Raw genomic sequence first — 16,804 nt, forward strand, 5'->3', positions numbered from 1 at the left:
GGAAACAAAGAACAGCGATGAGAAGTTTAAAGGTCTGGGGTTGAACACTCCAAGCGTAGTCACCGGGCAGAAGCCAGGTGACTCATGGAAGGAGAGAGGACTTCGGTGCTGGCTGTGGGTAGCACAGTCAGGGCGGAGCGGTGTTTTAATACCCTCGTGGGCACTTCTGCTCAGTGTGCTGTTCTGTTGCTAAAGGAATTTTAGGAATTCGTAGGGAGGAAGCGGTCATCCACAATCCCACTTCTCAGAGACCACCCCGTGCCCTGGCTGGTGTTCTCAGTGGTTAGAGCATTGGCTCACAGACTGAAGGGTCCCGGGTTCGATTCCGGTCAAGGCCATGTACCTTGGTTGCAGGCCCTGGTCAGGGCTCGTGCAGGAGGCAACCAATCGATGTGTTTCTCTCACATCGATATTTCTCTCTGTCTTTCCCTCTCTCTTCCACGCTCCCTAAAAATCAATGGGAAAATATCTTTGGGTAGGATTAAACATAAATAAATACATAAATAAATAATAATAAAGTGAGCGTCTAGCACAGCCGTGGGCAAACTACTGATCTGGCCCATTTGAAATGAATAAAACTAAAAAAAAAAAAAAATGACCGTACCCTTTTATGTAATGATGTTTACTTTGAATTTATATTAGTTCACACAAACACCCCATCCATGCTTTTGTTCCGGCCCTCCCGTCCAGTTTAAGAATCCATTGTGGTCCTTGAGTCAAAAAGTTTGCCCACCCCTGGTCTAGCATCACAGCAGCGACCAGGATAGAGAATGGCGAGGTGAGTGCTCGTGTCTCAGGGTGGGTGTGGGGCACCCATCAGGGCCCCCCTGACCTGACCTCTGCTCCCACCCTGGAGGGCCCGGTGCCTTGCGCAGAAGTCTTTCCAGTCTCGGTGCCTCAGGCTTTCTCTGTCTCCCCGCCCCCCACAGACCAGAGCTTCCCCAAGAGAAACCATCAGACAAGGAGGGACAGGAAGTAGTGAATGTGCAGCTCCGCTTCCTCCCTGCTCGGGGGCTTTTAAACAATTCTTATCTCGTCAGTGCAGATAGAGGAAAAACACACAGAACGCACGTGGGGCACATTCCCCATAAGCTGCCGGCACCGCACGCTTGTCTCAGGGTGGGTTTGGGGTGAAACTGGAAATCAGGCAGGTCCCGAGGGACGGCTTCTTTAAAGAGTGAGAGCTGCGTGTCAGGAGGGACTGGCTGCTCCCAGATCCGTCAGTCCCAGGTCTTGGGGACTGGGGGGCCCTGCTCATGGTGGCTGGGCCATGGGGGGTGCGGGGGGGGAGGGAGAGGGAGGAGAGCCGTGAGCAATGGCCTGGGAGGGACGATCAGAAAGCAGAACACAGGCCTAGAGATCTTGTGTGTGTGTGTGTGTGTGTGTGTTGACTCGCACGTATGCGAGTCGTGTGGGAGGCCAGGCCCTGGGGAGAGGACATGAGCGCCTCCTCCTCCCTCTGCCCCTCTCCCATCTGACGCGTCCACACACACGTTCACAGGAAGCGGAGTTTTGAAAACCCCATTTCACGTGGCCATTCCAGTCCTGCAACCGTGTCTATTCAAATCAGGTGCTTAGAGCACCACACCAGCCCAGCACAGCCACCCTGAGTGCAGATGCGTAAGGACCAGGATCAGCTTTTTTAAAAATATATTGTTATTGATTTCAGAGAGGAAGGGAGAGGGAGAGAGAGAGAGAAACATCCATGATGAGAGAGAATCATGGATCAGCTGCTTCCTGCACGCCCCACACTGGGGATAGAGCCCGCAACCCGGGCATCGAACTGTGACCTCCTGGTTCATAGGCTGACAGTCAACCACTAATATCGCTTGGTGGTGGCCAGTAACGGAAGCACAAAGGATTGCCAGGCCTCGGGCCTGGCGCAGGGGCTATGGAGCTGGCAGGTGGGGTGATTGAGGCCTGGGAGACAGGGTGAGCAGCCTTCCCCCCCCCCCCAAGCCTGCAGCTGCGAGGGGCAGGACTTGGGGTGCTGGGAGTGGCCCTGGCCTGGGGCTGGGAGGGTGTGGCTCTCTCTGACTCACCTGCCTCTGCGTCCCCAGTGTGGGCAGCCTCCTGTGGAATGTGTGCTGTGCGCATTGCCGTGCAAAGTTAAGCGTTTTGCTGACTTCAGAAAACAATCGAGGCCAAGTCCCAGACACAGAAAGTGGTGGCCAGGGCTGGGAAGGAAGGGGAAGTGGGTCTGGACTTTCAGTTTGGGAGACAAGAGGTTCTGGAGATCGGCTGTACGACAGCGTGAGTGTGGTTAAGGCCACCGAACTGTACGATGGCATATCATATGTTGTGTATCTTCCCACCATTTAAAAAAAATTCTAAAAACACTCAAAACGTTTGGGCAGCGAGCAGTTGGGACATAGCCTTCAGCTTTGTGACATGTTCTTTGTCCAATGATCAGTCCCAACACCGGGATGTTCCCAGCGGCAGTGGTAACCGTGGCACCCAAACCAGGCAGCCTGCGACTGTGTCTTTCCTGGGATCCTGAGAAGTGAGCTCCTGGCTCCAGGCCCACAGGCACTGAAATCCTGTGTTTCTGCCCCGTTGCTACTCTGAGATGTCCGGAGGTGGTGCGACTTCCTGCAATGTGGGACCCCTTCCCAGCACCCCCCTCCCAGGCCGTGTGGTCGCCCAGAGGAGGAGTGAGCGGTGTGAGGAGCTCGGACCTCTGCGTGGCCACCACCCTCTCTTGTTGGCAAACGGGGCCCGGGTCGTGTCTGCTTATCCCACAATGACCGTCGGACGATCCAAACTGGGCTTTGCAGAGCGGCTGCTGGGAAGCCAGAGGCTTCTGAGCCAGCTCTTCTTTCTTTTTAAATATATTTTTATTGATTTCAGAGAGGAAGGGAGACGGAGAGAGAGATAGGAACATCATTGATTGGCTGCCTCCTGTACCTCCCCCCACCGAGGATCTAGCTCACAACCTGGGCATGTGCCCTGACCGGGAATCGAACCATGACCTCCTGGTTCATAGGTCAGTGCTCAATCACTGAGCTACACTGGCTGGGTCTTTTGGCTTCTTAATATACCTGTGATGGATTCAGGTTCTTCCTCTACCCTGGCCTACGTTATTAGGTCACTCAGCAAGCTTGTACAGAGCCGGGGCCACCCTCAGGGCAGCCAGGTCCAAACAGGTATGGCACAATGGCACGGTTTTCTCTAGCAACGCAGCCATGAGCCTGAGCTGGGTGCTGAGACAGCGCTGTGCCTCATCCGCTCTTGGTGTTTGGGATGTTCCCTGGGACAGGCCCCGGCCTCCCCACAGAAGGACATCCTCCCAGTCGCCGTCCTCTGTGGCGGAGCATGCAGACGCCCGGGCTCTGGCCCAGAAGGCACGGTGGCCCAGCACCCCCATTTCCCACACCACCAGCAGGTTCCTCGGGGAGGTGACTGACGGAGCTGTCACCGTCTGGAGGGCTCGGGCTCAGAACGAAGCTCGTTAAAGCCTCATCTGGCTCTGCCACTCCTCAGACATGAAGCTGGCCAACCCCAGGCTGGTTGCCTAACTTTGATTCTCTGTTTCCTCCTCTGAATGAGGCGACCATTACCTCCTTTACATTGTGGGCTTTCAAAGGAGCTAGTGATGCTGGATTGGAACGTGACAGTCATCTCCCTGGTACCTGTTCACACTGGTCTGTGATCGTGTGAGAGGGGTCAGCAGAGAGACCAGAGGGCGGGAGGCCACCGGGCCCATCGCTGGCTAGAGGCCGAGAGCGCAGGGGTGGCATCTCCTAACAGGAGGGAATTGGGCGCCAGCTCAGTTCCCAAGGACTTAGTTCCAAGGACTAAGGAAGATTTGAGATTTGACTTGAGCTCCCGCCTGTGCCTCTGGGGAAACAGCTGCTTCAGTTAAACTGCTCTGGCCCGGGAAGGGCTGGGCTGAGGCCCAGAGAATCGAGTGCTCTTACAGGGAAAAAAAAAAATCTTTAGGCGTTAATTGACTTTGTCATCCAGGTTTACCTGTTGGTGATTTCTCTTGCTTTGACTCATCTACTTATCTTTGAGAAGGGAGCAGGGATGAAGAAACTGCTTTTATACAATTGAGGGCGGGATAGTTTGAACTAGAATCTGGAGTCGTTCTTTTCAACTCGGAGGCCTCAAAGTGGGGTGCAGCGGGGTGAGCCTCCCCAGTTATTTATGATGGTGGTGGGCCCCAGTTTGGCCTGGCGGGCAGTCCCTTGGAAAGCAGAGGTGGCAGGAAGCCCGCCCGGGGCTCTGTAGCTGACCCCACCCTGGGAGGGAGAGACAGAGAGCGGGATTTAGACGTGCTCGCAGGGCTAAGAGTGAAGTGGACAGTGCAGGCGCTGAACACAGCTCGGCGGCTACCGCCTACTGTCAGGGGAAGCAGGCGTCTGCTCGGACAGAGGGAAGGTGACAGGGCGCTGTTATTGGAGACACTGCCAGGAAAGAACTCACCTTCTGGCGTGCTTCTGGCCCAGCCTGGAGGGGACAGCAGGTGTCTGGGTGTTTGGTTATGGTTAAGATGGGAGATAGCTGCTGAGGTTGGGAAGGGAACCAGACACTCCCTTGTGCCAAAAACACAAACAAAAAAAAACCTCAGCTACTAAATGAGAGGGAAATTTGAGACTTAAACCAAAATAACTGGACAATCATAGGCCCTTTCTCTTTTATCTCCCCCCGACCCCGCCATTGGTGGGAGAGAGTGGAAGAGAAGGATGGAGTCGGGGGAGAAACATTGATGTAAGAGAGACACATGGATTGGTTGCCTCCTGAACATGCCCTGACCAGGGCCAGGAATTGAACCTGCAACCCTTTGGTGTCTGCACTCCCCGTCCCCCGCCCGCCTGGGGCCAGACGATGCTCTAACCACTGAACACACTGGCCAGGGCCCCTTTCCCTTTTGAACAAATGAGAGGTTACTCTGGGTCTTACTGGACCCTCCCTGAGGGCCTTTGCTAGTGATCTGACAGGGAGGGCGATGGTGGTGGCCTCAGATCAGCCATCGCTGATCTACAAGGAGTAGAATCCAACATTGCTGGCGATTCAATGCCCCAGGCCAGGGGTCCTCAAACTTTTTAAACAGGGGGCCAGTTCACTGTCCCTCAGACCTTTGGAGGGCCGGACTATAGTTTAAAAAAAAACTATGAACAAATTCCCATGCACACTGCACATATCTTATTTTGAAGTAAAAAAACAAAACGGGGACAAATACAATATTTGTATTTGCATGTGGCCCGCGGGCCGTAGTTTGAGGACCCCTGCCCCAGGCCTTTCCCACAAAGCTGCCCTTCGTTTTCTTCCCCAAGGATTACAGGTACAGGATGTATACCTAGTAACACGGCCTCCACTCGGCTCGGTAGGGAAACTCCTGTGTTTCTTTGGCTTCTGCCCTTAGAAGAAAATTCTAGGAGTGTGCCCCAGATCCAAGAAGGGGTGCTGTGTCTTCAGAGTCCCCTCTGCAGCCTGTTAAAGAGAACCCCCCGGATACTGTCCTCAACCCCTTGCTTCAGGCTCCGTGCCAACGCCCCCAGGCCCAGGACAGCAGCTCCCCTCTGAATGGCAGAGCTGTGTTGACTTGTCAGCATCTGAAAGCCCCCCCCCTCGGTTGGGCCCAGTTGTGAGCTTCATGAGCCACCTGCCAATTCAGACTCAACCTGGCAAAGTCAAAGCTGTCCTTTTGCAGCTGACTCTCGCCTTTCTTCAGGTGACTCCACCTTGTCATTAATTTTCCACCCAAAAAGCCCCTGCAGCGTGATCTGACCTACATACCCGTGTTGTCAGATCCTGCTTCTTTTCCCCGTCGGGACTGTCCCTGGTGTCACCACACCCCTTTCAGCTCCCTGGCCAGGTGCCTCCTCGCTCCTCCCTGCCCTGTCTCAGAATCGAACATTCCAAGAGGGGTTTAGTGCTCTTGTGTTTCAAAGGGGATTTTTCTCAGGGCCTTCCCAGCCTTAAGTCATCAGACGCTCCTCACTGCATTCCAATGACAGGCTGCTGGGAGACTTTCCCAACGAGACAAGGAACAAGGCATCACCTTGTTTGGACAAAGACCTTCCCAGGCTCCCACAGCGTTCAGTCCCTGGCAGTGTGTGGTGTGTGCCCTCAGGCTAATTTCTGCAAAATGCCTCCTTTCTTCACGGAGGTGTCTCCCTCACCGGACCAACGTGGATTACAGTGACAGTGCACGTACGTCCTGTCTACGATGGCAGCTGTGCGCCCTCCACGGCTCCAGCCTCGTTGAGACTTTCCTGTCTTAGGCGTTGATTTTTTATTACAGAACTCCGATTCCACGCATATCCCAGCACCAGAACATCAGCTCCTGAATTTGGGGCCACGTTTTGTCTTTGTATCCTCACTGCCTAAAGCGATGCCTGGCCAAGTGCCTGTAGAGTGAATGAATGAATGAATGAATGAATGCATGCATTTGGCTCTGGATTTAAACATTGTTTCACATGAGAATTTCAGGTTGGCCCTTTCCTCCGCTTCTGCTGAGGTACTAAGGCCAAGGTGGGGTGAGGCCCTGACTTCATCTGGTGTGTGTGCACCCCGCGCTGCAGCTGCCCGCCCGTCACTCGTCCTCACCCACTCCACAGCCTGTCTCATCTTGTATGATGATGTGACAGGCACGCCACGGAAGATAGGATCAGTTCCCTCATTAAAGCAGCAGTGCCGAGGTCCTGGCCAACTTCAACAGAGCCTTGTCGGCATCTGCATCCAGGGATGGTGGCCCCGCCCCAGCGGGAGGTCCTGCCCCTCCGCCAGGCTGCCCCAGCTGAGGAGAGAGTGGAGCAAAGAATCTGAAGAGGCTGATGATGTCGTGAGCTTTGGTCTTCCTTTTTTAAATATGTTTTTATTGATCTCAGAGAGGAAGGGAGAGGGAGAGAGATAGAAACATCAACGATGAGCTGCCTCCTGCAGGCCCCACACTGGGGATCGAGCCTCAAGCCAGGCAGCTGGAGCCACTGGCTAGTCCTACAGGCAGGGGGCCTGGAGGGCTTGGTGAGAACACAATTCCTTTCCCATCTCGCATCGAATAAGCCACAGGGATGTCCCCGGTACTTTTCCCCAACTGGCGCCGTGTATCTGAATTGGCAAGTTGGCTCTACGATCACTTTAAAGCAATGGCTTTTTAAGCAAATAGTTCAAAGACATGGGGACGTTTCCGGAGCAGGAGGATCAGAGGGAAAGCGGAGTCCTTTGGGGGGGAAATGAAGGTCCTCAGTCCTTCTGAGCACGAGGCTCTGCCCCCTCAGCTGGGGGAACCCAACACATCGGGCTAGTGATAAAAACTGGGGTTTTACATAGAGAAAAAATAACAGCGATTTTGTAACGGCTCATATGAAGGCTGCCCGAGGGTTAGTGTTGCGCACACGTTGTAGACTACTGATTTTTTGATACCACGTCTTATTTTGCAAATAGTTCACGCATTACACTAAATTGAGTGACACACCTCAGGTAAGCAGGGCTGCAGCCTCCCAGCAGTGACACTGGCCACTGGAGGCCAACTATCTCCCATCAGCCTGCAGCCAGTTTCCACTGCAGTGACGTGAAACCGACAGTGCGCTGCTTCTCGCTTGAGAGTCAGTGCGCCTGAAAAAGCAAGTTGCATATTGGACACGATTAGATCCATTAAGGACTTTATTGATAAGGCTGTGCAGGGCTCAGCAGTGTCTAATTTAGGTCCCAGGTACAACTGTGAAAATTAAAAACGAGAAATTCAGCTCGCAGTGAAAGATACTCCCAGGCCTTTTGTTTTTCCTGGCGGAATTTTACAGTCGCCTCACCAGCACCCTGATGAGCAGAGTCATACAAAGACAGTCAAGTACAAAAATGCGATAAATACTATTTATTGTGACTAATTGCTCAGGCTACTAGCTGTTATAAGAAAGTAACGATTCATAGTGAAAATAAAATAGGAGAAGTAGCTTTGTAAAAGCTCTTTATGATCTGCTCATAAATGTCAAACGCCATCCTCAACAACAAGACACGAACACGTTTCCTGAAGGAAAGCCGAACACTGCATGGACAGGCTGTCCGCTGAGCCAGATTAGCTTCTTGGTACCAGGGGAGGCCATACTGTGACTGTACGCCGGCAGCTGACCGCTGAATTCCACCTGTGGCTACTGGGGGGCTTGAGAGGAATTCCTTTGGCTGTGGCCACATTCAGTCCAGCTCCACCTTGCCTTTCTGGTGCCGCTTCATTCTCGAATAGGGACTGATTGTATCATCCGTCACAAAGTCGTACAGGACTTTGATCCAGGAGTTGTAGTGGGGCAGGCTGTCGTAGTACTCAGCAGCTATCTTCCTCACCTGGGGGGAGAGAACATAGCAGGGTGAGTGATGGCTCCCCGAGGCGACTGAAGAGACGGACCGAGACCAGGAGACCTGTCTCCCTCCTAACCCCTCCAATCAACCAAGCAGCTTCAGGAACCCTAAGCAGTTTCAACAGTAAAACAGGCCTGACCCTGGGCTGCCTGACGCTTTGCTGTCAAGCCCCGAGGGACTACATATCTGGTTTCTTTGTCAAGCTTGGCCCTTGGAATCTTTACCAGCAGATACTTGTCATTTCTCAAGCACACCTGCAGGGATTATAGGATATAAAGGTATCACGTGACCCGGCCAAGGAGCCTGCAAATAGGAACGAATGACTGGCAGGCCCAGTGGATGGGCGCCTACCCAGCCTCAGCGAGGTCTGCCACCCCCGGCGGAGAATGTCTTTTGAAAGTGACGACGGCCAGTGTGACCAGCAAGCACACTGGTCCCATGGCTTCATCGAAATGTACAAAACTCTCCCGGTCACTCCCAAAGGGGAACAAAACAGCAGGAGCCAAGGTGGTGGAAGACAGCGAGAAAAAGACTGTTCACGCTGAAATTACTCCTTCGGTTCGGGAAATGCCCTAGTATTTTCTGGTTGTGGAGAACCAGACGGTGTACCACTCTCAGGGAACAATGAAGCCAGAGAGAGCTTCCACAGCGTATCTCAGTCAGTCAGAAGAAACAGCGATTGAATACCTCTGGACACAGCCCTTCAATATTCCTCAAGTTCTTCCACGAATAAGGATAACCACAGACCACACACATAACTACACCTGGATCCTAATCCACCTCGACTTAGGTCAGAGCCAGCGGTAAGCAGTGTATTCTAACAGCTAGGGTTCTGTCTTTCCGAAAAAGTAGAAAACTAGAACAAGGCCACCCTTGATGTGCACTCCTTGGTGTATATGCCTGGAGTGGAGAGAAAAAGCAGGAGGGGAGACGAGAGAAGTCTGAGGACGTCTGTGCCTTTAGCTGAGGAGGAAGGAGGCAGCATGAGATACAGGGGAAACGAGACATCCATGATCCATGGGCCTTCGAGTCCAGTAATACCTGAACTGAACTAAGTTTTCAGTCTGGGAAAGGAAATAACAAGGACAAGTATGTGGCTTATGTTGGAGAAGGTTCTCTCGTTCAAAGGGCAGCCAGCTTTCTCCACAACCTTTTACAAAGTAAGTAAAAATGAGCTTGCCTCCTTGGGGAAGAGGCAAAGGCCACACTCAATGCAGGCCAGCACGCGGGCACAGTGACAAACTAGCGTCTTGTTACACCGGGTCCAACGTGGCTTTTAGACAGTCGTGTGGTGTGTTTCCCGTTTTATTTTGATTTACTACAGAAAAGCTGACGGGCCCTAGCCAGTTTGGCTCAGTGGATAGTGTCAGCCCACAGACTGAAGGGTCCCGGGTTCGATTCCGGTCAAGGGCATGCACCTCAGTTGCAGGCTTGATCCTGGGCCCAGGTCGGGGCGTGTGGGGGAGGCAACCAATCAATGTGTCTCTCTCGCATCGATGTTTTCCTGTGTCTCTCCCCCTCCCTCCCACTCTGTCTACAAATCAATGGGAAAAGTATTGTTGGGTGAGGATGAACAGAAAAGCTGATGGAATAGTAAACGAACAGCCATATGCTCTTCACCTAGGCCCACCCATTCACACTGTGTCACAGTCACTGTCTCTCTCTCTCTCTGTAACTACACCACATACTTTGCTTTCTTTGCTGAACCTTTGAAAGTAAGTTGCAGACATTCTGTGACAACTTACCTCTAATATCTCACCCTTAATAATCAACATGTATTTCCTGAGGACAGGGACATTTCCCCACAAAATCATGGTACCATTTCATTCCCCAGAAGTTTAACATCAATACATGATCTATTACACAGTCCAGATTCAGAATTTCCCCACTGACCCAATGTCCTTTCTAGATTTTTCTTTTCCTCGATTGAAAATCCAATCAAATGTTACATATTTAAACAGCCAACAAGAAAAACTTTATGAGGAAATCTATAAAATTTGATTGAGAGGCAGTAATAGCATAAAATATCTGGCTTATATTGATTGGTTTAAAAAATCAAGAAAAACTATTATTATATTTCATACATATGTACTTTTTTTTTTTTTAGATTTATGGAAACAGTTTTTATCACAACTGTAAGAACTACCCATTTTGAGGATGGAAAGTCTAAGAGAATTTACCAGAAAGACACCTGAAGTTAGGAAGGTGGTCCTTTGGAGGGGATGAAAAGGTGAGGGTCAAAGTTTCTTTCATTTATTCCACAAACAATACGCTAAACGTCTACTGTGACGGGAACAGATGGCCCCTGCCTGGGGAGTCAGCAGTTCAGGAAATTGAGTCCATTTACCCTGCACATCAGTTATGTGGACCTCTGTCTTCCACAATAAACCAGCACTAAGTCTCGGTTCAGCCCATGTAGGTGAGTAGTGAGGAAGGCCATGTGTTCCCTTCCCATTCCTGAATTACTTGGAAGCTAGCAGACTGCAGATCCTCCAACATTCTCAACCCCAAGTGTTCCTACTGGGCTCCCGGGTCCCGGGGTGGGAGCTGAAATTAGGCTGGCAGACTCAGGGCTTCTACTCTCACTTTCTTTGATGAGAAGCTCAAAGGTAAAATATACTAGATCCCTTTTAAAACAAGCAAGTTGAGACTAATTTTGATCACACAGCTGTCAGAAATTAGTGTATGTATGCTATCCCTTACTTACCAGTGGGAGATTTTTTCCAGGAATGTTGGGGAAGTCGTGGTGCTCATTATGGTAACCCACGTTGAAGGTAAGTAGATTCAGAGGCCCATAATACGAGTAAGTTTCATGTCCCTTTAAGAACATGTAATGTTCAGCTATAAAATGTCCAGAAATCGGATGCAAACCTAGACCAAGTAAGGATGCTGCCAACATGTAGACTAAAGACTTAATTCCCAAAACGTAGTAAATGATCACGTCAAATGTGAGCTGGACCGCAGTATTGATTATTTCCAGGTGAGTGATTGGCTTGGGGTTGATGAACAGAGGTCGAAAAGCATAGAAGAGAGGCTGAAGAATAACCCATATGAACTTCCTGAAAGTGGTACAGAAGAACCAGCCTTCAAAATCGGTTGGAATATCCACATCGATGCCATCCGCTCCAAGGTAGCGGTGATGATCCATGTGATACCTCTTAAAGGAAATGGAGTATGGAACACCAATAGGAAGATTCGCGAACATTCCAAACCAGCGGTTCCACATGGATTTGTAGTGGCCAAAGGCACTGTTGTGGGAAACTTCGTGAATGGCCAGAGTCATTGAATGGTTAATGCAGCTGCCAAAGGCATATGCCCAAAATAGGACCCATTTCCAGTCCAAGTCCTTCACTAAGTAAAATGCAGCCAACTGGGTGAGAACCATCATAATGACAATCCATATCAGGTTGGGATCAGGCTTCATCAAGGATTTTATCTCTGGATACTTTGCTGTAAAGAAAAAACAAACAAAACAAAAATCAGGAACTGAGAAAAGCACAGTTCTACAATGATAATTAAATCAACAATTAAAGTAACACACTAATCCCCCCCCCCCCCCCCCAATCATTACATGCCCTATTAGAGACTTGATCTCCTCAGGAAGGAGTAGATTCTAAGAGTACAGTTACTAAATACCATGTCACAACAAATTGAGAATTTATGTAGGAAAAATTAGCCTCAAAATGTAGACTCTCCACGTTAACAAAAAGATAGTCACAAACGAGTAAAGAGTTCATGTTGTCCAATTACCTCTTCACCCCTAACAGTTCTTTGTACAGTAAACGTATAAGGTTTACTAAGTTAAAGCCATAGTCTGGTAAATCTACGTCCCTGGCAATATATTACATACGTAGGAAAGTGTCCCTAATGGCAAAGGCAGATTCTCCCCTGGATCCAACCACCCGGGGAGAATGAATGTGTCTGGTTTTGTGTGTTGGGCCCAGGAAGGCAGAAGTTCCGAAGGAGCTTTTTCTTGGGAGAAGTCATTCAGCGTGTTCTTCATCGGCTGCCTCCTGCACGCCCCCCACTGGGGATCCGGCCTGAAACCCGGGCATGTGCCCTGACTGGGAATCGAACCGTGACCTCCTGGTTCACAGGTCGGCACTCAACCACTGAGCCACACTGGCCGGGCAGAATGTGCTTGAAAAGATAAAGAAGGGGAAAGAGTAGCTTCATCCTCTTTTCTCTAAATGTGAAATGAAGAATACAATAAAAGCTTAAAATGCAAGATGTATGTTTTCATTTAAATCTAGTTTTATATAAAGAGTAAGGATAGTGTGAATTCAAGATGAATAACTCTTGTCCTTTCTCTCCTCTCCCCTTTTCTGTCTCCAACCTCTGTCCTCTGATCTTTGTTGGTATTAGTTCATTTTATTATTTTTTTAAATACATTTAATTGATTTTTTACAGAGAGGAAGGGAGAAGGATGGAGAGTTAGAAACATCGATGAGAGAGAAACATCCATCAGCTGCCTCTTGCACACCTCCTACTGGGGATGTGCCCCGCAACCAAGGTACATGCCCTTGACCGGAATCGAACCTGGGAACCTTGAGTCCACAGGCCGACATTCTATCCACTGAGCCAAACCGGTTAGGGCGGTATTAGTTCATTTTCGCCAATGTTAATAATTTGTAGGCAATAGGCCCCCAAGAAAGTAATCCTACAAGCCTAGAAGTGAATTAGTCTAAAATGAATTTTCCTGGCGTAAATGAAGGGTTCAGATAAGCCATTCATTAAAGTATAAGCACTCTGGAAGCAATTCTCCCACAGCAGAATAGCAACTTCAGTTAACGGATGGGTAATAATTCTTTTGTATTAAGATGGGTTATTTCTGGGTAGACAGAGCTCCAGCATTTTTACCTTTCATAAAACAATCAAAATGACACATCTCACAAAGGATAGAAAATAACACACATTTCATGGCACTCTAAAATCCTGAGACTCATATGCACAGTTTTCTCAGACAGACGAATCAACTTGCTCCAAATAATTCTGTACCAAATTTTTGCAAAGCGTAATAGTACATAAAAATCAGTACTACAAGGGTGCCAATGTAAGTAAACGAGGAAAGAAGAGTTTTTTCAACAAATGGTGCTGGCCTGTGCACATGCAAAATAATACAGTTGGACTCTCCCTTATACCAATTAACCCAAAGCGGAACATAGGTCTAAACACAAGAAAACTATAAGACTCATAAGAAAACAGAAGTACTAAGTTATATAAATGCCAAACCACTGTGCTGTACACTTGAAACTAATATAATATTGAATGTCAACTGTTTAAAAAGAAAAGAAGTAAATCTTAATATTCTTTATGGTTTCTTGGATACTATACCAAAAACATAAGGACAAAGGAGAAAAAAAAGGATACACTGGACTGCATCAAAAACTTTTATTTTGCAAACAATACTATCAGTAAAGTAGAAGACAACCCACAGAATAGGAGGAAATGTTTGCAAATCATCTATCTTGTGACTTGTATTTAGACCATATAAAGACCTCTTAAAACTCTCAGAGTTACTGACCCAATTAAAAATGGGCAAAGAATCTGAATAGTTCTCCAAAGCAGATATACAGATGGCCAGTAGGCACAGGAAGATACTCAGCATTATCAGTCATTAGGAAAATGCAAATTGAAACCAAAATGAGAGAGCACTTCACACCCACTGGAATGGCTGTAACACAAAAGACAAGCAGAACAAGGATGTAGGGAAATGGGAACCCACACATGTGACTGGAAACCATACACAATGGTGCTGGTTTCGAAAAGTTGGGCAGTTCCTCAAAATGTGACATACAGTTACCAAGGACCCAGCCACTGCACTCTTAAGAGAAGTGGAAACATACATCTCTACAATAACGTGTTATGTGAATGTGCACAGCGGCACTGGTCATAACAGTCAAAGGGTGAAGGCAGCCCAAAGCCTACCAAACGATGAATGGGCAGGTGAGCTGTGGCACAGCCATACAAGTGGGTATTACGCGACCACAAGAAAGACTGGAGTGCTCGCACACACACTACATGAATGAACCTTTAGAACATTCGGCCAAGGAAAGAAGTCCGTCACAAAAGACCAGTATTGTAGGATTTCACTTATAAAAAATGTCCTGAACAGGCAAACCTAGAGACAGGAAGTAGACTAGTGGTTGCTGAGCACTGAGAGTGGAAAGTGGGGCCAAGAACTGAAGGAAGGAGTAGAGGGTTTCTTTTGGGGGTGACAACAAAATCCTAAAAATTGAATTGAAATAATTACATAACTCTGAATACACTAAAAAACACTGAATTGTACACTTTAATGGGTTAATTTTATATCTTCTCCCGTCTTGCCCCCCTCCACCCCACCCAGGTCTTTATTCATAATGCATATATGTTCTTTGGTTAATCTCTTCCTGTCCCCTCCCCCTCAGCACCCCTGCCCCCTCTGAGTCTGTTATTCCGTTCCCTGCATTCATACCTCTGGCCCTATTTTGTTCATCAGTTTATTTTGTTCTTTAGTGAGATCACAGATGCCTTTTAATATTACTCTTAATATAACTCTAAATGTAAACTTAGTGTTGTTGGTTGTTAAACAACATATTTCTGCTTCCTTGTGCTTCCCTCCCCCCAAAACCTGACAAATTTCAGAGATATCTCTTATCATTTACGTTTAATGTAAACAAACCTCCAGATTCTTATCTTTCCTGATACTCCACCCCTGAAATGGAACACGGAGCAGTATTTACACCTGCTGGGGAGATAATCATATTTTCATTGAGCAATACGGAGTCTTTTATCTTTCCAAGTGAAATGGTTCGGTGATAATGTGTGGGGAAAAAGGCTCAGTGTTGAGATAAGCATCAATAAGCACTTTTTTACTTCGTTGATCTCCTGAATATTAAGCAGCTAAGATCCAGTCTTCAGGAGTTGATTTTCACCGGGTGGACACCTGGTTATTCTTAGGCAATGTGTTGATAAGGCCTATCTCTTATGTGTGATTTGCAAAATACACCCTGTAATTGAAAAGGACGAATCCAAGCCCTGGCCCAGTGGCTCACCTGCTTGGAGCATCACCCCATACCCGAAAGGTTTCAGGTTCCATCCCCAGTGGCGCCCCCCCCCCCCACCCCGCATACGGGGAGCAACCGATGACATTTCTAACGTTAGATTGATTCCCCCAGCAAAAACCAGGGGTTTGCTCTTTGATTTCAAATGGATGCTGCGAAGACACACTAGGAAAATACAATGCATGAGCGAGAATTCCTCCTATTCAACCGACTACCCGTGAGTTTCCTGATTTTTGGAGTAACAGCCAAGAAGTTAAAGGCACCTGCTTTGGAGACAATCTAGCCCAGAACAGAACCCCCTCTAACATGTTATTTATCCACCCTTTGCTCGCCTTCAAACAGCGATCACTGACCTAGTTACTGGGAGGGCTGAATGGGTAATGTTTGCAAAGAAGTCAACCCAATGCCCGGCACATCATTACGAGTAACCGGGAGAGAAGCGGGTTGTCTATGTGATTCAGAAGCTCCCAGGGGCTGAGCGCCCGCAACCCTAGAGCCCTCACCCCTAGGGCGGTAACTAGGCCCCAAGAGCGGGCGCGGAGGCCGGAATCAGCGCCCAGGGGACCGGCGGCGGACCCGGCTCGTCTCCATACTCGAGTCTCCAGGACCACAGACCCCGGGCGGATGCAAAATGTAGAAGAATCGGCCCTTGCGTCGCAGCCAGTGATGAAGATCAAGGCGACAACGAGCGTGAGCGCACGGGACGCGGGTCCCATCCGGGCAGCCCCAGGGCTCACTCCGACCGGGTCTCGGCCCCGCCCAGGGGTCAGGGCGGCGGCGCCCTCGCCCGATCGCTGGGGCGTGGACCCCAGAAGCGCCCGGACCACGTCCGGCCCCGTGGGGGGGAGGCGGGAGGAGGCAGCTGCGCCCGCCGGGGCGCGGAGGTCTCCCAAGGAGAGGACGCCCCCAAGGGCGACCCAGCAGCCGGGGGACCGGCTCCCCACACACCCTCGCGCCGGCCGGATGCCTGCGCCTCCCCGAGGAAGGACGGGCGCGGCGGGCGCGCGGGAACTGCCCCCTCCCCCCACCCCCTCCGACGAGCTGAGCCCGGAGCGCCGGCCAGAGGCCTCGAGGGCCTTTCCGGGGCGTCCGGGCGGCGGTGGGACGCGGGGGAAGCCGGCTCGTAACGGGCCTGGGGCGCCCTCGGGCGTGCGGGGCCCGCGCTGGGAGAGCGCGCCCCGGCGGCGGGAGGCCGCGCACGCACATAACGGGGCGCGGGCCCGGACCTCACCCAGGATCTCCCGGCGCCGGTCGGCGTGGGGCTGGTCGGTGTAGACCCACTCGAAGTCTTCCCGCGCAACGCGGTTCCCCATGGCGGCGGCGGCGGCGGTTCCGACCGGCTCCGGACTGTCGCTCCCGCTCCCGGATCCTTCGAGGCGGCGGCGGCGGCGGCCCGGCTAGAGTGGGCGGGCGTCGGCGCTGAAGGAGGATGAGGCGGAGTCCCGCCCAGGCCCCGCCCCCAT

At 50.3% G+C, this 16,804-nt stretch overlaps 1 protein-coding gene across 1 annotated transcript; it reads right to left on the reverse strand.

The window, feature by feature from the left end:
• Nucleotides 1-7,593: 7,593 nt before the first annotated feature.
• On the reverse strand, nt 7,594-16,758 carry DEGS1 (delta 4-desaturase, sphingolipid 1). The gene is made up of 3 exons (XM_059677418.1): nt 16,573-16,758; nt 11,006-11,748; nt 7,594-8,283 (listed from the first exon to the last, which is right to left on the reverse strand). Exons 1-3 carry the CDS (start codon nt 16,652-16,654, stop codon nt 8,137-8,139), a joined length of 972 nt encoding a protein of 323 aa, XP_059533401.1. The 5' UTR covers nt 16,655-16,758; the 3' UTR covers nt 7,594-8,136.
• Nucleotides 16,759-16,804: the final 46 nt, after the last annotated feature.

This window comes from Myotis daubentonii, chromosome 20 (genome assembly GCF_963259705.1).
Source record: "Myotis daubentonii chromosome 20, mMyoDau2.1, whole genome shotgun sequence".
Lineage (NCBI taxonomy): Eukaryota > Metazoa > Chordata > Mammalia > Chiroptera > Vespertilionidae > Myotis > Myotis daubentonii.